This window comes from Giraffa tippelskirchi, chromosome 3 (genome assembly GCF_054371585.1).
Source record: "Giraffa tippelskirchi isolate mGirTip1 chromosome 3, T2T-mGirTip1v1.2.pri, whole genome shotgun sequence".
Classification (NCBI taxonomy): Eukaryota; Metazoa; Chordata; class Mammalia; order Artiodactyla; family Giraffidae; genus Giraffa; species Giraffa tippelskirchi.
In genome coordinates this window covers 23,382,202-23,405,670 of record NC_137277.1, presented here as the reverse complement: position 1 = coordinate 23,405,670, position 23,469 = coordinate 23,382,202, and the positions used below count along the sequence as shown (strand labels likewise).

The 23,469-nt window shown below is 55.5% G+C and overlaps 1 protein-coding gene across 6 annotated transcripts in view; it reads right to left on the bottom strand.

Annotated features, from left to right (window-relative positions):
• The window catches only part of SRCIN1 (SRC kinase signaling inhibitor 1), a 174,581-nt gene that overhangs the window by 5,198 nt on the left and 145,914 nt on the right, over positions 1-23,469 (bottom strand). For 5 of the 6 annotated variants that reach the window (XM_081582294.1, XM_081582291.1, XM_081582293.1 and 2 more), the window contains 12 exons: positions 22,174-23,024; positions 20,961-21,053; positions 20,664-20,707; positions 20,170-20,357; positions 18,874-19,049; positions 12,427-12,557; positions 12,162-12,309; positions 11,598-11,844; positions 10,915-11,149; positions 8,946-9,100; positions 8,498-8,650; positions 3,371-3,517 (listed from right to left, as the gene is read on the bottom strand). In XM_081582294.1, coding sequence (XP_081438420.1) covers positions 3,371-3,517; positions 8,498-8,650; positions 8,946-9,100; positions 10,915-11,149; positions 11,598-11,844; positions 12,162-12,309; positions 12,427-12,557; positions 18,874-19,049; positions 20,170-20,357; positions 20,664-20,707; positions 20,961-21,053; positions 22,174-23,024 — 2,568 coding nt within the window. Of the gene's footprint in view, positions 1-3,370; positions 3,518-7,824; positions 7,948-8,497; positions 8,651-8,945; positions 9,101-10,914; positions 11,150-11,597; positions 11,845-12,161; positions 12,310-12,426; positions 12,558-18,873; positions 19,050-20,169; positions 20,358-20,663; positions 20,708-20,960; positions 21,054-22,173; positions 23,025-23,469 lie in introns of all 6 variants that reach the window. The other variant, XM_081582289.1, reaches the window with a different exon arrangement.

Genomic DNA, 23,469 nt, shown 5'->3' with positions numbered 1-23,469 from the left:
CAACATCTCCTGTTGTTCTCTTCATTACAGCCTTGTCACTGGAGTCATCCAAGGAGATACACTAGGTATTCAGCAGATTGCTTAGCCCAAGTAGAAGAGGAGGTGTTCAGTTTTCATGCCAGCACCAAGCCCTTGATTCTTGTCCCCTGGGAATCTGGTTCTTATCCCACCCCTGAATTTTTTTTTTAATGTAGTTATTTATTTATTTCAGACAGCACTGGGTCTTTGTGGCTGCACACTAGCTTTCTTTAGTTGCAGCGAGTGAGGGCTACTCTCTAGTTGCGGTGCTTGGACTTCTTATTGAGGTGGTTTCTCTTGTTGTGGAACAGGGGCTCTAGAGTGCAAGCTCAGCAGTTGTGGAGCATGGGCTCAATCACCCTGAGGTATGTGGAATCTTCCCGGACCAGGGATCGAACCCATGTCCCCTGCATCGGCAGGCAGATTCTTAACCACTGGACCATTAAGAAAGTCCATCCCACTCCCTTGAGCACAACATACAAGTGCTTTTCCTCAATCATTTCCCCTGATTTCTCTGTAATACCAAGCACAGTTGTACCCCTTTCTCCACTCTTCTACCCCAATTTCTGTGTCTGGTCCTGGCGCTTCTATTCCTCTCCCTTTCATCACTGCCAAGGCAGCTTGGAGCTCCTAGTGTTAGAACCAAGAAGTGAGAGAGAGGCCTCTGCCCAGCCCCTGGCCCTGCCAAAGGGACAGTGCAGTCGAGTACAGCGGTGACTCCTCTTTGGAGAGTACTGTGTGGCTTTCGAAGCTATTTTCCACACCCAATACCACATGAGCTCAGAAGCCTGCCCCTGGGTTCTTGTCCCCATTGTACAGATGAGGAAAGAGCCTGCAGAAGGCAGAGGACTTTGACCAGGGTCACAAACGGAGCTGGGAGGAGCAATGCCCCAGCTGGAGGACGGAAGGCCAGGTGATGCAGGGCAGCTGGAACGAATGGAGGCGAAGTGTCAGGGCAGTCAGTGAGGGAGTTTTGATTTTTTTTTTAAATCTGGCTGGGGCTGCAGGGCACAGGTGATAAGCTGGGGCAGTGATACAACCCAATCTGCATTTTAAAATAGCCCTCCCCACTCCAAGGCTCTGGGAGGTTAGGAGAGAGGTCACAGAATTCGCAGGGAAACCTCAGGAAGGCTTACACTGGGGTACTGACGCACTGGGTGATTTGTTTCCCTGCCTCTTTATGATGTCTCTTTACTAAAACATCTCTATAAGAAACATGTAATACTTCATTAGAGAGAAGATGCTTTTTTTTTTTTTTTTTAAAGAGAAAGCATTTACTAGAGACGTGAAAGGGAGAGAGATACAGCCAGACCAGTCATGTGGGAAGAGAGAACCACTGCGTCCCTGAGGGAGGGGGTAGCTCAGGAGACCCCCGCATCAGGGCATGGGTGGATGCCTGGGGCAGGTGACTTTCCCGAGGGGAGAGCAACAGGCCAGGCTTGAGCTCAAAACAGAGACCTGGGCCAGAAGAGATGGCGGCTGGTACCCAAGGAGAGGAGTGTGTGGTGTGAGAAGTTGAGGAGGAAGTTGGGCACAGAGGAGTGAAGAGGTGGGCACAGGAGAGTCTCCCAGAAAGGAGCCAGGAAGCGGGTGAGGGCTAACAAGGGAGGGGGGATGCCAAGGAGAGGAGGGTCCCATGGCCCCCAGTGTGTGGGGGGCAGATTGTATGCCCAACATGCTGCAGACAGGTGAGCAGACTGTGGTGTGAAGAGGCCACTGGAGACCTAGCCAAGCCCAGACGTGAAGCTGGGAGTGGGCCTGGGCCGAGGAATGAATGGAGGAGAGGATGTGAAGGTGATGGAAGTGACTGGACAGGCAGGAGAGAGGGCAGCAGGCAGAGGAGCTGGGTGCCAGGGGAGTTGGGAGTCAGGGGGAGAGCATGGGGAACATAATTACAGAGGAAGGAGATGCCCGCTGAAGAGATGAGGCAAATGTGTGCCAGGATAGAGGGGTAGGAGGGGTGGAGGGTGAGAGACCGAAGTGTCAGACAGTCTGGATTTGAAATCCCCTCCACCACTTGTTAGCCACGTGACCTTGGGTAAAGCCTCAGTTTCCTCATCTGTCAAATGGGGATAATAAGGCCCTTCCTCAGAGTGGGGAGTGTGCAGTGGGCTAACGTGTGTCTGGCAGAATGTCAGCTGCCATTCTAGACCCCAAGGAGAGACCAGCCTGGACAGGACAAGGGAACTCATCCACGGTGATGACACGAAAAAGAGCTGGGGTGTGTCTGGGGACCTGTGAGGAAGACAGTGGGCCAGCAGGGAGCTAGTGAGGGGCCTGGCTGGCCCGTCTCTACTGGACTCTGAGAGAACCAGCAGGCCTGTGTGCCCAAGGTAGTTGCAGAGCCGTGTGGTGGGAAGAGCTTTGAGATTCTGGGGTCCTAGTCCTGGCTCTGATACCACCTTGCTGTGGGCCCTTGGGAAGTTCCCTTTCTTTTCTGAGCTGTCCCCTGGTCTGTCAAGGAGGTGACTAGATTTACCCATCTCTAACCTCCTGCCTCTGAGCCTACACCCTTCTCCAAGTCATAGCATCTGAACATTTCCTTCCCCCACTCCCACCCAGCACTTAGAATACAGGAGCTGCTTGGAAATACTGAACCACATGAGTGAACTAAAGGTCTTTCCTGACATCTAGGCCCAGGGACCACCCTGCATCTTCTGATCAGGCCACAGGTGGGCCATGGGTGAGGCTGTCACCTCTACATACCACCCTTTAAAGAGGGTACATACCATCTGAAAGAGAGTACAGCACCCTCACCACTCCTACACACCCCGCTGCAACCCAAACACAAGACTGAAAAGGAGATGCAAAATCGGTTTCTCCCTCAGTTGGGAGGTGGCCTAAAGAGCTAAGAGGGAGGCTGAGTTGAAAGTGGAGGGCCAAGGAGCAGGTGGGACCTGAGAGCAGAAGGAAGGAAGCAGGGGAGGGGGAGGAGTGGCAGGAAGACCAGGAATAAAGGCCCCTCGCACACTCCAGGGCACCCGCCTTAGAAGGGCCCAGGCATTGGGGTCTGCTCACTCCGCCTTGTCCAGGAGCAGCTGGGGAGATGGACCTCTCTGGCCCTGAATGAGGGGCCTTCTGCGAGAGGAGTGATCAGTGATCTGGCTATGTTCTCAACCAGATCCTGAGCACTGGTATTGGAGAGAGGAAGGAGAAATGGTTTGAGGGACCGGTGGGGTGGTCCTGACCAGTAGGACCTCCCTGGACAGCTGCAGGAGGGTGGTCACAGGAATACTGGCAGGAGACAGCCAGCACCCAGCAGGAGTGCATAGCACTGCTGGGGGCTGGAGGTGAGGTTGCGGGTGGGGTCTGCGTGGGGCCACGGCCCTGCCCCTGAGGTGCTCAGGCTTACCTGCTGCTGGGCCTGGATCCTCATGTACTCGGCCCTCTGCTTGCCATGCTTGCCTTTGTCGGGGCTGCCTGCCTGGCCCTGGGCCGCCTTCAGCCGAGAGGCCCCTGGAGTCACCACCTTCATGGGGGGTACGCTGCCACCACCGCTCTGCATGAAGAGGAACAGGTCAGAGTTGGAGATGGGATCACACAGGTGCCCTAGGTACAGTAGGCCCTCTGAGACCTGGAGAGCCCTCCCCGGCTTGATACCCCCATCCAGGACTCAGGCCCACTCTCTGAGGCCAGGGTTAAGGCTTCTCCGCAGGGGAGGGGACAGAACCCCAGCCAGATTCCCAGCAACTCCCAAGTGAGAGCTCTTTGGTGGTTTCCTTGAGTGGCCCAGGGGCAGCTGGTACCCTTCTGGGGGGACCGTTTTTAAAGGGAGGATCCCTGGCATCATCCTCACTCCTGGGAAGGGGCTCCATCCTGGGCCCTGGAGAACATACCCGAGATTTGGGAGAGGGGTCTTTATGAAAGTGCAAATCGCTCAGTTGTGTCTGACTCTTTGCGACCCCAAGGACTATACTGTCCATGGAATTCCTCAGGCCAGAACACTGGAGTGGGTAGCCTTTCCCTTCTCCAGGGGATATTCCCAACCCAGAGATTGAACCCAGGTCTCCTGCATTGCAGGCGGATTCTTTACCAGCTGAGCCACAAGGGAAGCCCAAGAATACAGGAGTGGGTAACCTATCCCTTCGCCAGCGGATCTTCCCGACCAAGGAATCGAACCCAGGTCTCCTGCGTTGCAGGTGGATTCTTTACCAACTGTGCTATCAGGGAAGCCCAGGGATCTTTATAATTGCCAACAAAGTCGGATTGACAGCCCCAGGCCCACATTTCCCTTTGAATGGGAGGATAGGGGTGAAGTCTCCCTAGAGATGGACAAGTCCAGCCCCCTCGAACAACTCCAGGGACCAGGCCTGCCCAGAAGGGCTTTGGGGATCCAGAAGCGCAGGCAGAGAAACCACAGAGACAGAGAAAGTGAGACAGGAGAGGAGGAGGGGAGTGTGGGGATGGAAAAGGGGGAAAGAACTTTATTTGTTGGTTTACAGATATAGAGCAAAGGGGAGAGGTCCTGGTCTCCACCAGGGCTGGTTAGACTGATCCCCGGGCGGGCCAGCTTCCCAGCCTGCCAGGGGCTCTGCCTGCAAACCCAGCCTGGCACCAGGCTCCCAGGAGGGTGGCGGGGCTGAGAGAGGCCAGGAGGAAGGGGGCTGGCATGGTTCTCCTGCAGCCCCTGACTCTGTCCAGCTCTGAAGACAGAGAGACTGGAGCAGGAAGACAAGTGGACAGGATGGAGTGGGAGGCAGCCACCTGGGGCCCAGGGGGCAGAGGTGGGGGGCTGCCAGGGGGCCCCGTGGCAGAGGCCATGCCCATCTGGCTCAGAGTGGCTTCCAGCTCCCAGAGGGTTTCATCCAGACTGTCCATCCGCTGGGTGATGGCAGCACGCTGAGCCCTGCGCTCCCCACTGCAGGGTGGAGTGTGGTGTCCAGAGTCCTTGAGGGTCTCCTCTGGGGGGGTCTCCACAGTGGAGGGTTCTGGGGTCCACTCTGGGGCAGGTCCCCAAGGACTGGGGATCCGAGCTCCTCCCCTTTCTGGGCTGCAGTCCCTGGTCACCAGTATCTTCAGGGCCGCCCCTTCCTTCTCTGGCGTCGGGCTGTTCCAGGCCTGGGAAGCTGCAGCCGCCACCCTTGGTGGGGCCAGTGGATTATCCTGGCCCAGGAGGCCTCTGGCCAGGGTCCGGGGTCGTGGAGTGGGGGTTGTTCTAAGACCGGGTTCCTCAAGCCTGGTCTCTGGTGGGGAGAGAGGGTGGGGGGCACATTCCGTCAAGATGATCCGGGGGACAGAGAAGGGTCTCGGGCCTGCGGCAGCCTGAAGGGAGAAGAGAGATGAGGGAGGGTGTGATCCCTGTAACCAAACACTCCCGAGCTGGGAGGGGGGTGCATGTGGGTGAGCCCAGTCCCTTCCTGTCTCAGATGGGGAAACTGAGGCAGGGGAGGGTCCCGACTGAGTTCACCCAGCAAGTTAGAGGCAACACTGGGCTGGAACTCAGACCTCTTTTCACCACACCCTATCGTCTCCACCTCCTGGCAAAGATGCCAATTTACTTAGAAGCACAGATGCGTGCGTGCTAAGTCATTTCAGTTGTGTTTGACTCTTTGTGACCCTATGGACTGGTAGCCCGCCAGGCTCCTCTGTCCATGAGGATTCTCCAGGCAAGAATACTGGAGTGGGTTGCCATGCCGTCCTCCAGGGGATCTTCCCGATCCAGAGATTGAACCTGAGCTTCTTACGTTTCCTGCATTGGTAGGTGGGTTCTTTACCACTAGGGCCACCTGGGAAGTCCCATTATACATGTTTACTTCTCAGCAGCCATGTTAAATTCTGGGAGCACGTCTCATGGTTATTGCCAGGAGTTTGCCCATGTGTGCAATGGGGTTACAATGACTCAAGGCTGCTGGAGGATGAAGTGAGCTCACGTGGGCATGTGCTTAGAACAGTGCCTGGCACGGTTTAAGTTTTTGATAGATGTTAGCTATTCGTAACATAGAACTGAATGTCTGAAACCCGCAGCTCCATGGGGGTGGAGACCAGGTGTCGGCCTCTGGCCTCAGAGCATGGGTCTGACATCCTCATCTTAGGCCAGAGATTCCTCATCCCCACCCCCTACTTCTGGAGCTTTCACAGTGGGCAGGGCTCGGCCAAGTCCTCTGCTGGACCAGCTTGGGCAAAGCTAGAGCACCTGCCTCTGTGTGAGCATCCCTGGCTCTGGTTTTTATAGGGGCACAGAGAGAGGCCCCCAATCATCCCTACCCCAGTCGAGTAAACTCTGGTCAGTCTGAGCAGTCTTATACCAGGGACTGCCACATATGCCTTCATCTCTAATCCTTTCTGTTCCCCATGAAACGGCTACTATTTTCATCATTTTACAGATGAGGAAACAGGTGTGTGAGGGGGTGTCCTGTAATTTACTCAAGGTCACTCACCCACAGCTAGCTAGTGGTAGAGCCAGGACTTGAACCCAGGAAGTCTGACTCCAAGTCCAGTGCTCTTTCCACTAAAATGAGCCATGGAGAGATATGTGGGAGGCAGCAGGGACCCCCAGCCCCCCTCCCAAGGGAACCCACCCCGCTCTGCCACCTGCTTACCTGGATGTGGGAGGTGCAGACTGGGAAGTCAGTGAGGGCGACCCATGCCCACCCGGCTCCACTGCCTGATGGCGCCTCAGGATGCAGGGGGGCAGCCAGCGCAAAGGGCCAGTGGAGGGGCTCTGCCCGCTGGACCCCTTCAGGAGCTTCCAGGGCCAGAAAGGAGCAGTGGCTGGGTGCAGCGTGCCCAGGTGCTGAGGGCACAGCCAGCCCAGGGCAGCCCTGCCACACCACTCACCCCCAGACGGCTCCTTGGACTGCTCTGTGCCCATCCTCTGCCCAGCAGACAGCCTGTCTACCTGTTCACTGCCGTCTGCTCCCCCCACCAGGGAGCCAACACACCACCAGGCCTCAAGCCAGGCTAGAGATCAGGTGGCAGCCAGCACTGTGGGCCCAGAGAGCCAGACAAGACAGGTGACCACGTGTGTGCCTCCCCAGACCAGAGGCCCTCCTGCTCCAACCTGACTGGGCAGAGGGAGAGATGCTCAGACCACCGCCCCCCGACTCCCCCTCCCCAAGCACAGTCCCCTGGGATGCAGAGAGCAGGTCACCCGCAAATTCCCAAGAAAGAATAAAAAGGAAATAAGTGCAGCAGGACAGCAGCAAGGACTGAAGTTAGAGTGAAGGTAGAACTTCCCAATGCTGAAAGACGGAACCAGCAGCCAAGGAAGCCCGTGGATTTCTTCCATCCCAAGCTCTCTGACCAGGTGGGGCCATGGGGTGGGGAGAGAGGCTGTAAAGGAGCCTTCCTCCTGGGTGTCCTGGCCCCCAGCACAAGGCATAGATTCTAGGGGAGAAACAGAGCCCCGCCTGGCACAGGCAGCAGAGTGGGGAGATGAGGGCAGGGACTAGGCAAGGGTTCAAGACAAAGTCAGGTTTTGAGTTGGGCCTAAAGTCATGTAGCAAGCAAGATCCAAACTCCAATCTTGAACCCAGACAGAACCTGGGCTTCGAGCCAGACCTAAAACTCTGGCTGTAGATCAGAATAAAATACCCAAGGCACCAGGGGCCAGGCTCGGAATCAAGCCTGTAAGGAAACGCAGACCCAAGGGGCCACCAGATGCCAGGCTGCTGGAGTCTCGAGAGGGAAGGAAGGGTGATGCTCCTGTCCTTGGAGCGGGGAGGGGTGGTCCACGGGGTGAGGTTGTGGCAGTGGCGGGAGTCAGGCAGGTGACAAGTTCTGGTGGGTTAGCGTGAGAAGTGAGGAGAGGAAGCGTGGAGGCACAGGCAGAGAGAGCGCTGTGAGAGGTGGGGGGCAGCCCATTACCTTCCATGTGGGGCTCGGGGCTGAGCCCCTGGGGGGCCCCAGGTCCGAGGGGGACAGCAAGGTGGGGATCGGCTGGCGGCGGGGCGTGGGGGGGAGGGGAGACACTGAGCTTCTCTCAAACACCTGGGGAGCAGAAGGTGGGGGCAGGTTTGGAGGAGGGGGCACAGGAAGGAGGGGTGTCTTGGGCGGGCACAGGGACCCTAGCCTCACTCCTCGGCGCCTCATCATGGCCACCGGTCACTCTGCCCTGCGATGTATCTCTTCCCAGAGGCCCTGGTGGTCCAGGTCTCCAGCCTCTCGGGGAGGGGTGCTGAGAACACTCAAGTCTGGGGGACTTACAGCACTGGGAGGGGCTTACGGCACATGGATGGAGGTTGTGAGAGCTTCCTTCTCAGAATACTAGGGGGTGGGGTCGCAGAGCAGAGGAGGTGTAGGGCAGTAGGGGGTCTCAGAGACTGCAATAAAAAACTCAAACTTGCAGGGAGGGACTTACACCCCCTCCCCCACTGTACAGTGGAGAAGAAACTGGGGCAAGAAGGGCAGAATCCGGAACCAGCCTCAGTGGGGAGCCAGGAATCTGGCCCCCTCATCCTAGCCTGGGTACCCCACCCTGAGATCCACATGGTGGGGAAAGGGGGACGCCTGGCTGATGACCCGGGGACCCCTGACCCACCTCCAGCTCTGCGATGATGCGGTCCTCATCGTCCTCATCCTTGATGGCAGAGGCCATGATTGGGGGTGTGGAGGCCGGGCGAGCCACCTCGGACACAGTCCGGCGCAGCTTCACCTGGGGCTTCTGCACCTCCAGCTCCTCGGACTCGGCCTTCTGCAAGGCCCAGGCCCCATTAGTCCAGGCTCTGTCTGCCTCCAGCCAGCTCACCTCTCGGGTCCTATCCCTTCCAGACCATCCCCCTACCTGCCCACCCAGCTCTGCATCATCTGCCAGGCCCCTTCCCATGGAGGAAGCACAAGCCACAACCAGAGTCACCACCGGCCAGCCTCCTTTTTTTCCTTCCACTTCCTCTGAGGGAGGGGACCACTCCAGTCTCCAGAGGTCCTCTCAGGCATCCCTTCCACTCAACCCCACGTACCTGTCCCCTACCCAAGGTGGGGGGTGGTACCTTGATGAAGGCCGAGTCCTTCTTGCTGGTGACCACGACCTCTCCAGTGCGCGTGGTGGTCAGGCCATGGGAGGAGGGGAAGCTCCGGCGGGGAGGGGGTGGCGGGGGTGACTTGGAGGGCTTCTCGGTGCGGTATCGGGGCACTGTCAGCTCATCTGTGGGCAGCCAAGGGGCTGGGGATCAGGGGACCCACAACCCTGGAGTCTGTGCACCACATCTGACTCCAAGGTTAGGGTAAACCTGGCTTCCTCCTCTAGGGAGGAGGAGAGGGGAAATCTCGGGGAGAGGACACAGGCCCCCTCCTCCTCCTCTCCTCGCTCCCATGCAATCCAGCCCCAAGCCCTGTCACTCCTCCGCTTACAGCACTCTCATCCCTTCTACTCAAAGCCTGGTCCAGGGAACAACAGCGCTGGCAGCACCTGGGAGCTTGTTGGAAATGCAGAAGCTCAGGCGCCACCCCGAGCTGCTGAGTCAGAATCCACGTGCCAGCAGATCCTGGGTGATTTCACGTGCACATTCAAGTTTGAGAATCGCTACTCTAATCCACCACTTTCCCGCCCACTATTCAGCTCTGTCCTGGCACAAGTCTTAATCCTTCCTCCATCAAGAGAGTAGTTAGTACTATTCCAAGAGTCTGACCCTGCCCACCAGGCTCTCCCTGCCCCCAGTTCTTCCTTGGGGTGGGGGCTATTTCCTGGGCAACCTGCAGAAAAGTCATTCAAGCCTGATATTCCTTGCCCTTTGATCCCCCAGTGATTCCCCACAACCCCAAACCTCCGTGTCTGCCAACCTTTCAGCTTCAGCTCTGCTTGCTACTCTTGGGCCTGGACCCAGCTGGGCAACACCAAACACATACCTCCAGGCATTGGTACATGATGTTTCTCCCTGGAATGCCCTCTCTCACTGGCCAGGGAAATGCAAGACTCCAGTGAAAAGTCCCCTCCCATGGGAAGGACTTCCTGCCCTCTCAGGGTCTCCTGTAGAACAGCATTTAGCACCTGCCTCCTATTTCTGGTTTACACACTGGGTATGGTCTGGGACAGATTACTTAACCACATTGAGCCTTAGTGTCCTCATCTGTAAAATAGGAATAATTACTGTATCCACCTCCTGGACTTGTTGCAAAATTATAAGAATTAATATATAGAAAGCATTTGGGGTTGTTTTTGCTGTACAGTAAGAGCCTGATAAACACAGATGTTAGTATTATTCTCCTACTACATTTTAAGCTCCTTGAAAGTGGTAATCTCCTTATTCCCAGCACCTAGCACACATGTGCATGCATACTAAGTCACTTCAATCGTATCTGACTCTTTGCAACCCTACAGACTGTAGCCCTCCAAGCTCCTCTATCCATGGGATTCTCCAGGTAAGAATACTGGAGTAGGTTGCCATGCCCTTCTCCAGGGGATCTTCTCAACCCAGGGATCGAACCTGCATCTCTTATGTCTTCTGCATTGGCAGGCGGGTTCTTTACCACTAGCGCCACCTGGAAAGCCCTAGCACATGGTGGGCACTTAACAAATATACAGGTGGCAAGAATGAATAAATGAATGAGTGACAACTGCCGTTTCCTATTTGGGTTTCTGCTTCGCCTGTGAGCTCACAGGCTTGGGGAGCACAGGCACCATGTCTGCATCACTCAGTGCTGCACCCCATCTTAGCACAGCCTGGCTCCTGGCACACATGCTTGGACAGAACATGCAGGGGGACGACCCTCTGCCTGAACTTTCTCATCCTCCCAGCGTGGTCCTCTTAGAAGCCGTGGGAAAATCCCTGGATGCAGTCCAGCACTATCCCATCCCGCTCGGTCTCCCCTGAGTGGTCAAAGGTCAGGCCAGCACCCCCTTCTCTAATAGCCCACCCACAAAGATTTTCACTCCCAAGCACCTCCTTAATCAACCTGAGAGTTCCTGAAGCTGGGGCTCCCCTCCTCTGGGCTCTTTGCAACCCCCTACCTGCCCCATACCTGAACCTCTCCTCCCACTGGGCTCCGTTCGGGGGGCTGCCTTCTGGCCGTGGGGGGTCTTGGGGGGCTTGTGGTCCGGGGTGGGAGCTGGGCCTGGGTGGGCCTTGCTCGCACAGTCTAGGTCAGGGATGGCCTTCAGCAGCTCCGCCTGTGTCTCCTCCAGCAGCCGGTTGATGTCCTTGGCGCTGTACTGGGTCAGGGCTGCCCGCTTCTCCTCCCAGTCCCGCTCAGCAGCCTTGAGAGGAGGGCCAACAGTCAGCACTGAAGCAGCTGCCCTGCTCCTGGACTTCTGGGGCCTCAGCCACACATGCAAGGAATGCAAAGGAAGCCTCCCATTTGATCCGAGCCTCGGGCTTCTCTTGAGTATTACATGCCTTTGCTGCAAGCCTGGAATGCCACCTTCATAACCAAGTACTCTCAGGAGAAATTTAGACCTGCTTTTAGACATTCTATTCTGTTTCATTGAGCACATAATCTTTTCTTGTGCTAACCCTGTACTGCCTTGATTATCACAGGTTTATGATATGCTTTCCTGCCTAGCAGGACTGATGTCACCCTCAGTATGCTTCTCAGATTCCCTTGTCCCTCAGGAACAAGTCCCCACATGTCAGCACTGGCCAACGTAGGTCGGTGGTGAGAATGTGTGAGCCTAGCTCCGGCCCTCCCCATCCCGGGCCCAGCACCTCAACAGACACAGCCTTGTCCACGCTTCTCTTGCCAGGAGTTTCCAAGCCTTTGGTGGGGTTGCCCGCCTTGGGAGCTGGAGGAGCCCCCTCGCTCGGCCCACTCAGCTCGTGGAGGTTCAGCGGAGGGCTAGGGGGTGGCATTTCGAAGTCTAAGCTCTTGTTGAAGTCCGTCTCGGCCGTCATCTTCTTGGGGGACTGACTCAGGAGGTTGCTGGGGGGTGGCCACACACCCTCGTCCACTTGCCTGGGGTAGGAGAGTTGGGGGCAGCTGTGAGGTCAGCAGGGTCGTGGCTCCCTGGGAGGAGAGCCTGGCTTGGGGGAGGCGGGGTGTGAGGGGGGCTCTGGGATCTTGCAGGACAGATGGAAGGGCCTGGGGAGGGGTGACTGCATCTGGAAAATGGGAGCGCCAAGCCTGCAACATGCAAGGGGTCACACGTCAAAGTGTAGAGCCAGTCAGCACACCGCTGACCTCTGCGGGGAGTCGGGATAAGTGATCTGGGCCTGGTGTGTGACCCCATGGGAAATCACAGGTCAGAGATAGGAGGTCAGGGATAGAATGACCTTCGGATCTGGGCCAGGGTGTCCGTGACCCCCCGGCACCGCTTGAGTAGCCCATCCAGGCGCTGGGGCTCCTCCTTCAGGAACTTCACTGCCTCCACCTCCACACGCAGCACTACCCGCATCTTGCTCTGCAGGCCTGGGAAGTGAGCTGAGGCGAAGGGAAGGAGTGAGCGGGAGGAGGGAGCAGCTCTGGACAGCTGGGAGGACGGGCAGTGGGGTAGGGGTGCAATGCCTGGGGTGGGGCTGGGGCTGCCCCCAGGCTCACCCTTGAGTTCAGTCAGCGTCTCCCCGAGCTGTTTCAGCACCAGCGCCTTCTCTTCCAGCTCGGGCCCGGGCACCAGTCGGTGGTTGTGGGACACATCCCTCTGGATCTTCTCCACCGACTTCTCCAGGTCACTGCAGTCACAGAAAGACCCTTTCAGCCCCTCTGGCCCCAGCCCAGCCCCCTGAAACTGGACAGCTGGAAACAAATCAGGCCACTGGTCAGATCAAAATTAAAAGCCATCCACCAGGTCACAAGCCCAAGTGAAATCAGAAAGCCAGACCTCAGAGATGAGACTTCAGAAGCATTCCATAACAGGTGCCCCAGGTCCCCGTGTTGAAGTTCTCATCTTTAGCAATATCAGCCAGAATCTCCCTCCCTAGGACTCATACCCTCTGATTCTCATTAACCAAGGACACAGCAGAGAAATTGGCAGCTTTTCAAAGAACTGGAGGCAGATGTGTGTGCCCCTGAAGAGTCTCTTCTTTTTTGGGGGAGGCGTCCACCTTTTCTCAAATGATCCAGACACTCAGCCTCTTCCTCAATGACAAAGCTGCTTCCTATTTTCAGATGGCTTATGCTGAGCTTGTGTCATTTTAACACCCTACGTCTTTCTGAAATGTAAATCAGACCAAGTCACCACCACCTGTGTTGAACCTGAAATGGATCCCAACATTCTGAGGCTAAAATCCAAACTCTTCAAGTGCAGCCACAAAGGGCATGGGGGTAAGTAGCTGAAAATTTGGGTCTGGAGTCAGACAGATCCACATTCCACCCCGCACTCTCCCTGACCCAGAAGAGATCTTGGAGAAGCTACTGACCATCTCCAGATCTCAGCTTCCTTATCCCCAAAAAAGAGGGATGGTAAGAGTTCCTCCCTCCTGGGGCCACTATGAGGATTAAATGAGCTAAGAAGCAATTAAATGAGCTAATGCTTGGGGTCTGCTGCAGTCCCTGGGGGCTGCTCTTATTTCCTCTCTAGCCACACCCACTTCCTCCCCATCTGGTCTGCTTCTGTTTTGAACCATCCAGAATTTTTTGGAGGTCCTTGTATGTGCTGCTGTCCCTGTTGCTTGTTCTTGTTTGCCACGCTAGGTCTCCATTGCGGCACACAGGCTTAGTTGCCTTGACCAAGGATCAAACCCAGGTCCCCTGCATTGGGAGTGTGGACCTTATCCACTGGACCACCAGGAAAGTCCCTCTCCCTGGGCTTCTGTAATGCCATTTCCTTTGCCTAGAACACTCCATTACCACCACCTCCCCACCCCCCACGCACACATGTGACTAACTCCCACTCATCCCCAGGTCCCAATGGGAAACTCTCCCCTTACACTTGGTGTTGGGGGTCTGCTTCCTGCCTGGAGCTCCTGTTTGCTGGGCTAAGCAGCTCTAGGCAGAAAATAAGATACCCTGTCTTTCTGATTCATCTCTGATTCCCAGCACCTGGCATGGTGCCTGGAGCAGAACAGAGGTCTGGTAAGTAATTATGGAAGGCATGAATAAGTGAAAGAAGGAATTACTGCCCAGGTAGGTCATCCCAGTCCTGCACCTGAGTCACTGATATCCCTGACCCACATGCAGGACATCACATACATTCCTGTCAAATCCCATCTGTTGGATGTCGGCTCAACAATCCAGGGAAGAACAACTTTTGAATCTCAGTTCTACTATCCAACAGATTTGCTCCCCCTCAAAGCTCTGTGTCATCAGCAAATCTTATCAGCATGCTTTATATATCTTCATCCAACTAGTGGGTGAAAAAACAGACCACACTGGAGCCAAGGCCAAAATCCTGTGAGTCAGCACTACCAGTTAAAGAGATATCTTGTACTAAGTGCCTACAGCGTGCCAGGTGCACATTCAGCTCCTCACTTTATCCTCACAACAAATCCTGGGAGTGGGAACCATTATTACCTCCAGTTTACATACAAATAGTAGCTCAGAGTAAGAAATAGAGGAAAACAATAGAATGGGAAAGACTAGAGATCTCTTCAAGAAAACTGGAGATACCAAAGGAACATTTCATGCAAAGATGGACACAATAAAAGACAGAAACAGCAAGGACCTAACAGAAGTAAAAGAGGTTAACAAGAGGTGGCAAGAATACACAGAAAAATTATACATAAAAGGCTTAATGACCCAGATAACCACGATGGTGTGGTCACTCACCTAGAGCCAGACACCCTGGAGTGCAAAGTCAAGTGGGTCTTAGGAAGCATTACTATGAACAAAGCTAGTGGAACAAATAGCTCCAGCTGAGCTATTTCAAATTCTAAAAGATGATGCTGTTAAAGTGCTGTACTCAATATGCCAGCAAATTTGGAAAACTCAGCAGTGGCCACAGGACTAGGAAAGGTCAGTTTTCATCCTAATTCCAAAGAAAGACAATGCCAAAGAATGTTCAAACTGCTGTATGATTGAGTTCATTTCACATACTAGCAAAGTTATGCTCAAAATCCTTCAAGCTAGACTTCAACAGTACATGAACTGAGAACTTCCAGATAAAAGGTAGAGGAACCCGAGATCAAACTGCCAACATCCACTGCATCATAGAAAGAGAAAGGGAATTAAAAAAAAATCTACTTCTGCTTCATTAACTACACTAAAGCCTTTGATTGTGTGGATCACAACAAACTGTGGAAAATTCTTAAAGAGATGGGAATACCAGACCACCTTACCTGTCTCCTGAGAAACCTGTATGCAGGCCAAGAAGCAACAGTTAGAACTGGACATGGAACAACGGACTGGTTCAAAATTGGGAAAGGAGTATGTCAAGGCTGTATATTGTCACCCCACTTATTTAACTTACTTGCAGAGTATACATCATGTAAAATGCTGGGCTGGGTGAATCACAAGCTGGAATCAAGATTTCTGAGAGAAATATCAACAACCTCAGATATGCAGATGATACCACACTAATGGCAGAAAGTGAAGAGCCTCTTGATGAGGGTAAAAGAGGACAGTGAAAAGTGAAAGTCACTCAGTCATGTCCAACTCTCTGCGACCCCATGGACTATACAGTCCATAGAATTCTCCAGGGCAGAATACTGGAGTGGGTAGCCTTTCCTTTCTCCAGAGTATCTTCCCAACCCAGGGACCAAATCCAGGTTTTCCACATTGAAGGTGGATTCTTTACCAGCTGAGCTATCAGGGAATCCCTTGATAGAGAGTGAAAAAAGCTGGCTTAAAACTCAACATTCAAAAAACTAAGATCATGGCACCTGGTCCCATCACTTCATGGCAAATAGATGGAGAAAAAGTGGAAACAGTGACAGACTTTATTTTCTTGGCTCCAAAATCACTGCGGATGGTGATTGCAGCCACAAAATTAAAAGATGCTTGCTCCTTGGAAGAAAAGCTATGACAAACCTAGACAGCATATTTAAAAACAGAGACATGATTTTGCCAACAAAGGTCCTTATAGTCAAAGCTATGGTTTTTCCAGTAGTCATGTATTGATGTGAGAGTTGGACCATAAAGAAGGCTGAGCATGGAAGAATTGATGCTTTTGAACTATGGTGTTGGAGAAGACTTTTGAGAGTCCTTTAGACTGCAAGGAGATCAAATCAGTCAATCCTAAAGGAAATCAATCCTGAATATTCATTGGAAGGACTGATGCTGAAGCTGAAGCTCCAATCCTTTGGCCACCTGATGCAAAGAGCCTACTCAATGGAAGAGGTCCTGATGCTGGGAAAGATTGAAGGCAGGAGAAGAAGGGGACCACAGAGGATAAGATGGTTGGATGGCATCACTGACTCAATGGACATGAGTTTGAGCAAACTCCAGGAGATAGTGAAAGACAGAGAAACCTGATGTGCTGCATATGGGGTCACAAAGAGTCAGACACAACTTAGCAACTAAACAACAACAAGTAGCTCAGATACTAAAGTACATTCCCCAGCCTACTTTGCATGTAGAAGTGCCATTCAAATAAGGTCTAGCCAATGGAATATGAGTGGAAGTGGTACATGCTGTTTCCAGGTCTGGCTCCCTAAAATCCTCCCACGTAAGCTCCTCCACACTCATTTCCCCTTCCTGTTGGCTGAAAGACAGTGACCCTATGGGTAATCTTGGAAGGCACATATTGAAGACATGCCTTATTGGAAGGCACTTATTTCCATTAGCCTGGGTCCCTGAATGACTGCATGGAGGAAAGACACTAGGCCCTCCTTAGGCTCAATTAGCACCTCAGTCTTCTGATCATACAACCTGCAAAAGTTTGGGGGCCCATAACCTGAGCAGGCTCTGCAAGAAAGTCCAAACCAGTGCAAGTCTAGACACTGGGATCAGAAAATGGTGGGGCTTTCCAGACCCAGGTTTAGTTCTGCAACAGTTGAGAGGTGAGGATCAGGGCAGAACCAGCTACAAAATGTGGGATGGCCCAAAGCAAAATAAAGATTTTGCCCCTAGTATAAAAACTAAGAATTTCAAGATAATGACAGCAGAGCATTGAACGAAGTATGGGCCCTCACAAGCATGGGGCCCTGTGTGAATAACAGGTCACATGCCTATAAATTTGGTGCTGGGCTGGGCCATGTTACACTCCAGAGGCCAAAGGTCTCAGTCAGTGGAGGCTACCTCTAAGGGCAACATCTAAACAATGTGCTTGGCTAGAGCTACAGGTAAGTAAGCCAAGCTGAGTGAAGCACAGAATCAGCTGTAACTTCCAGCAAGATGCCAGGGCAAAAGGAAAGGGTAGAGTGAAACCGAGGAAGTGGACAGAGGCTGTAAGCTAGAGCAGGGGTAAGGATGGGCCAGCAGGCCCATCCAATCCCAGGGGAGGCTATGAAAACTAGGCAGGGAGGCCCCTCCTGGCCTAGCTAAAGCCACTGCAGCACTGGTGTGCAGCCCAGTCCAGATTCCACCCAAGAAGCCACCTTCGAAGTGATGGAGAACCCTGCCGGAAGCAACGTATCAGCCCCCAAGCTCTCTCAAGTGAGCAGTCAGAGCAATGGGTTTGATAGCAGGGCAACGCATAGAGAGATTGTGGATTCCTGGAGAACTGAGGCCCCAGGGAGCTGAGGACCAGACACTCATATGACAGGAGCATAAATACGTTCTTTCATCCTGCCTGCCTCCTCTGTACTTTTATATTTCCTTTTATTTTCCTTTAATGTCTCAGTAAAGTTCCCTTTGAAAATTCCAATCCAGTTCCTCTGTGCTAAATAAAAAAGGGGGAAAAGAGGACAGGAAAGTTAGGTAAATGGAATTCCCTGGGTGAGGAGGGATGGTAGCCGTCTGTCTACTTGGAGATCTGACCAGAGCTGTCACTCAGCTTTCACACCAGGGGTGATGCAGTTGACTGCCACGCCAGCTTATTTGCAAGTGGGATGGCCCCTTATTTCATCTCAACTACAACGGGTCATGGGAATCTTGCCCTGTGAGTCACTAAAATGCACATGGACCTTCAGGCTGTGTGGGCCCGAGGCTGAGGAGCAGGGACCCTTCTCAAGGAGCCCCTTGCAAGTGATACAGCCAATTATGACTTTGGTGAGGAAGCCGAGCTCCTCTGAGCAGTCTTCCTTGGTTCTGAGTCGTTGACCCGTAGAAGCCAAACCCCCTCTGGAAAGAATTGTGAAAAGCTTAACCTTGGGCACAGGTGACGAAGCTGAAGCACAGAGAAGGGCAGAAACTGCTCTGATTGCCCAGCTGCTCAGAGCTGGAGATACTCTGGAGCTCAGGCCCCTTGTGCCCTGTGCTGCCAAGAAGGAGACCAGGTGGAGGAGCAGGGTCTCTGTCTCAGACCCAGGGACTGACCAGGGAAAGCTGCAGGGGGCTGGGACTGCTCACTCAGTGGATGGACAGCGGAAGGCAGCCTCTCTTTGCAATGGTGCCAGACAATCGAATCTTGGCCAGACAGCTATTTACTAAATTTGGATCACAGGACTGTCTTCTGTTAACCCTTCCATGTCTAAGTCTTTGGGGGCAGGGTGTTCTCTATTCCTGGAGCCCTGTTTCAGCGGCAGTAGGATAGGAGGAGGGTTCTCCTTGGCTATATTTGGTCTAAGAGATGGTGGTGAGGGTGGCGACTTTGACCAAGCTAGCCCACTTGAACGCTCCACTTGAACACTCTATTCGAGGGTCAGTGTGCAAGGATCACAGGCCAGAACGAAAACAGGCAGAAGACAGAAGTGAAATCGGGCGTCTGGAAACATGTGAGTACAGGCTGCAGGCCACGAGGAAGCCGGACCTTGGACCATTAGGGAGTAAGACCACACCAAAAGCAGGCATCAAGCCAGAACAAAAGAAAACAGGACTCCTGCCAGATGGTCAAAGGTTTGTGGGTCACAGAGACATCAGACCACAGAGGAGACGAAAATCAGGCTTCAGAACAGACCCACGTCACCTCGGAGTCAGAAAGAAGGGAGTTGCACCTCCCCGTGACACCAGGTTGCGGGCCACCGAGGCCGCATTCCCAGCCCTCCCCGCAGCCGCTGCGCCCAGCCTCACTTGAGCTGCTGGGTAATGAGCTCCTCGTCGTTGAGGTAGCGCAGCCGCTCCTCCTCCACCAGGGTGCGCTGCCGCTGCAGCGGGTCCTCCTGCCGCCGCGCCGCCTCCGACACGCGCATGCTCAGCTCCGCCTCCGTGCCCTTCAGCAGCGCGCGCAGCGACTCCAGGTTCTGTAGCTGCGGGACGCAGATGGGCCGGTGGACGCGGGTGGGAGGGAATGGAGGCGCGCTGCGCGGAGAGGGCTGGGAGGAGGCTGGCAGAGGACAGCCGGACCGCGGGGCGAACTCCACGGACGATACTGCTGCTCGGCTGGGGCAGTGAGCAGCCGCGAAAGGGTGGGGTGGTGGGGGGCACAGGCCGAGGGTTACTTTCTGGGGAAGCATAGAGGCAGGAGGAGAATGGCTTGGCGATGGTGGAGGGAGGCAGGAGTGCCAAGTTGGGCAGTGCGGAAGGTGCGGCTGCTTGGCTGTGGCAGTTAGCTGCAGCGAAGGGGTCGAGGGAGGAGGACAAGGTTTCTTTCTGGGGAAATACCTTAGAGGCCGGAGAACAGGGTAGGGGATATCTGGGGGCAAGAGATGACCCTACCAGGGTCCTGCCCACCTTGGGGCTGTATAGCTGTGGCTTCGATGAAGGACTCAAGCACTGTGGTTTGACAGAGTTTCCTTGGATGGGACCGGAACATAACTAACACTCGAACCTAGTTCTAAGGCCGAGTAGAGGCAATGGTGGGGGTAGCCGAGAGCTTACCCATTGCCCAGATGGTAACTCTCTGCCCCCTGTCCAGCCTGTCTCTACTCATTATTCTCACCTGATGGGCCCCGGGGCACTATGGAGGAGCGGGCACAGGGATGCCAGGCTCCTGACTGGTAGGACCATATGCCAAGCAGGGCAGGCTGGGGAAGGCTGTATGGCTAAGGAAGGTAGCGCTGAGGGGATCTGGGGGAAAGGCTTCCGCCCAAGGGAGGGGATGGGGAAGGGAAGGGACTAGGACTGCCCTGAGGGACACTGACAGGAGGAGGGGACTCAGTGGAGTGGGCTGGGGCTCCAGGAAGGCGGAAAGGATTCAGGGAAAGGGAAAGAGGGCACAGTGAGGGGGACACGGGCCAGGGGTGGGGGCTTGGTGAGGGAATAGAGATTCAGCGAGGTGACGGGAGTTCGAGGAGGGTTTCAGAGAGCTGCCCGGTAAAAGGCGAGGGACTCGGGATGGGGCAGACTCTTGGGAAGGAGTTTCGGCAAGTGGGTGGGTTCTGGTAGGGCGGGGTTTGAGGGGGCGAGGCCCCGGAGGGGTGGTGGTACCTGGAGCTTTCGCAATTGCTGAAGCTGGCTGCGCAGGTCATTCGTGCTGTTTTGCAGTCCACGCAGGTGCAGCTGCATCTGCAAACGGTTGATGGCAGTGGGCTGCCCCGCAGGGGTGCTGCTGGCTGGAGGCGGGGGAGGGCCGGACACTGGGGTGGCCCCGCTGCTCCGGCTGCCTGACCCACAGGCTGCAGACAGGGACCACAAAGATGGGAGAAAGGGAATAAATCGTGAGCTGGGAGAGATCGGGTTAAGATCCTCCCCACTCGTGGCCACACACAGTAGCCAGAGAGAAGTGTAGCTCTGGCTCCGTGCCCCAACCAGTGGTCAGCCTTTCTGAGGGGAGCGAGGCACCAGGTGAGACATTGTGGGCTAAGGTGACTACTCATTTACCCATTGAAGCCTGGTGATGTAGCCCCTTTACAGACTAGGAGAAGACCAGAGAGGCTAAGAGAGGGCAAGGACCTCTAGGGGAGGGAGAAAGGGTCACTCACGTGCTGAGGGGGTGGCTGCTCCATTGGAGCCTTCAATCTTCTCACTGTGGTACAAGGAAAAGATGGCCATCATGGGGTCCAGGCTGGCCCCAGACCAGTCAAAGGTGGGTGAGACTTTAACGTAAACTCCTCCAGTCCCCTGGTCTCAGGATGGAGTCCCCGAGAAGGGAAGGGATTCACCCAGGGCACCATGATGAGACATGGGCAGAGCTGAGCTCAGGGCTTTTGCTTCTCACTTTCCCTTCCTCTTGCCCCAGCCACAGGCCTTTGGCAGTGGTGTTGGGAAAAGAACCTCACCTGGGGGTCTCAGGCTCCGAACCTCGCAGTAGAGCACTCTGCACCAGGCCTGTGAGGCTGGCAATTTGTTTCTCCATGGCCTCCATGCGCTCCCTAGGGAAGACAGTGACCTTGATCAACCCCATTTCTGGGCACGGGGTCCCTCCTGCCCAGCCCCCGTCTCCTAAGATTGATAATTAGAGGAAAACCATTTCCTCCTCAGCCACCAGCACACAGACAATTCAAAGGGCCTCAACACCTAAGGATCAAGTCCACAGCCTTCCCACACACCTAACATTGGAAACGCTTTTCCCCATTTGACAGTCACCCCCTCCTTCTCCAGATTCTTCTCTCATCACTATTTCCCTAATGGGCCCCACCCAGGCCTCTCTGGACTTCTGCACATGTATTCCCCCTGCTAGGCACGCCCTTCTCCCTACCTCTTCTCTGAAGCCATCCCAGAGTCCCCAACTGCCTTGAGGAGTATACCCTCCCAAGGGAAGAACAAGTTTTTTTTTTTTTTTTTCTTTACTGTGTGTCCCCCACTAGACAGGGCAGGAGCCGGGTTTGCCCAACTTGGCATAAACAGTGCCCAATGCAGTGCCTGGCACACAGGCCACAAGAAAGCTATCATTCATGAATGTATGTATAAATGAATGTATCATTTCTCCTCACCTCTCAGTGGTGCTGCTTGAGGGCAGGGTGGGGGCAGGTCAGTGCCATGGTTACCTCCTCCAGCCTTGAACCCTCAGCAAGGCACTGGATGATAGGCAAGAGTTCCCCAACTCGGAAGCTACTTAAAGAAATGTGCCTCTCTCATCCCCACTTCTTACAATCACCCCCCGCTCCCCAGTGGACTTCAGCCGGCCCTGTGCTGGACAGCTCTCATGGAGGCACGTTTTGTGCCTGAGCAGGAAAGGCATTAAATAAAGAGTTCTGCTTCAGCCTCAACTCTAGTTGGGGGAACTAAGGCTCAGGGACCAGATGCAAACCCAGGTCTCCAGGCCCCTTGTCTGGGGCCCTCTCATCCATCCCTTGGGGCTTGCAGATGAAATGTCTGTCCAGTGCCTGCCCTGCCGCGGCCAAGATACTCTGGCGATCCCTAAGGCTACTCCGAGTCTACAAGGACTCCCGGATCTCAGACACAGTCCCGGGACACAGTCTGCCACGGACTCTGCCGCGTCCCCTCTCCCCACCCCACCCGCGCAGCCCCGAGCCTCTCCAGCTCCTTCACCTGGTTTCCGTGTCCTTGACTGGCACAGGCGGCCCGAATCCAACGAGCGGGCGCTCCCCAGGCCCGGGGAAGAGCTCGGGAGGGGGCGCTCCGGCCGTCGAGGAGCCCCCGGTGCTGCGGGTCTTGCCTCCGGGGCTCTCGGCGAAGACCGACGAGGAGCCCGAGTCTTTGCGGAAGGACTGGCGCACCGGCGAGCCGCGGCTGGGCGGCCCGGAGTAGGGACTGTGCGGCGGCGGGGGCCCGCCGGGGGGCGCGGTCACGTCGGCCAGTTTCTGCGGCGACGAGGGCGGCAGACGGAAGCCGTAGCCGTCGCCGTAGAGCGGGCCGCCGCTCGCCGCCTTGTACAGCGAGTCCTCCAGATCGGACTGCAGCGCGGCGGCCGAGTAGGTGCTGAGCGAGCGCACCGAGCCGCGCTTGTATAGGCCACCGGCGCCCGGGTAGGCGAACGGGTCGCCGGCGGCCGCGGCCAGGCTCAGGCGGCCCTCGTGGAGCAGCCCGTAGGGGTCGGCGTAGAGGCCCTCGCCTTTCACCAGCACCATGCCGCCCGCTTTGCCCGCCAGGTCTTCGTCCGGCTTCACATCGCGCCGCTCCAGGATGGCGCTGGGGCTCGGGCTAACGCCCGGGGCGGCGGGGGCGCCTCCCAGACGCTCGGCCGCGTGGTGCACCGGGCTGCCGGCGTAGGAGGGCGGGCGCCCCCCGGCGTACGAGAGGCGCGAGCGCGACGGCGAGCCAGACGGCAGCCCCGATGGTAGCCCCGGCGGCGGCGAGCCTGAGGCCAGGTGTGGCGCCGGCGACAGGTTGTTGAGGCGCCGCGTGGGCGACGACTCCCGCGACGCATACACCATCTCTCTCTGTGCAGAAGACAATCCCGGAACCCCACGAGCCGGTCACAAAGGGGATCCCTTGCCTCCTGCTTAAGGAGCCAGCAGCTCCCCCTGTGACGCTGAGGAAGTCCCTTCTGTTCTCTGCCTTCCCACCCTCCTGCTGCATCTTCGACCCCTTTCCCATCAGAGCTCCCAGGACGGAGGAAGAAGTGGCAGAGGGCCAGGCACCGGAGAGAGGAGCAACCTCCAGCCCACCACATGGTGGGGGACAGAAAGCAAAGAAGGAAGGGGCGGTTCCTGAGAGCGGCCTCCTAGGATATTTAGAGGCAGGTTTGAGAAATCCTGATCTGACCAGAGGGAAAAGTGGCAGATGAGCGGGGGACACCTCCAGGACTCCACAATTAACGAAGGCCATTCTCTGCTTCAGCCTCCACGTTCCCGTCTCCAAAGCTGGCCCTGGTCTCTGGTGACA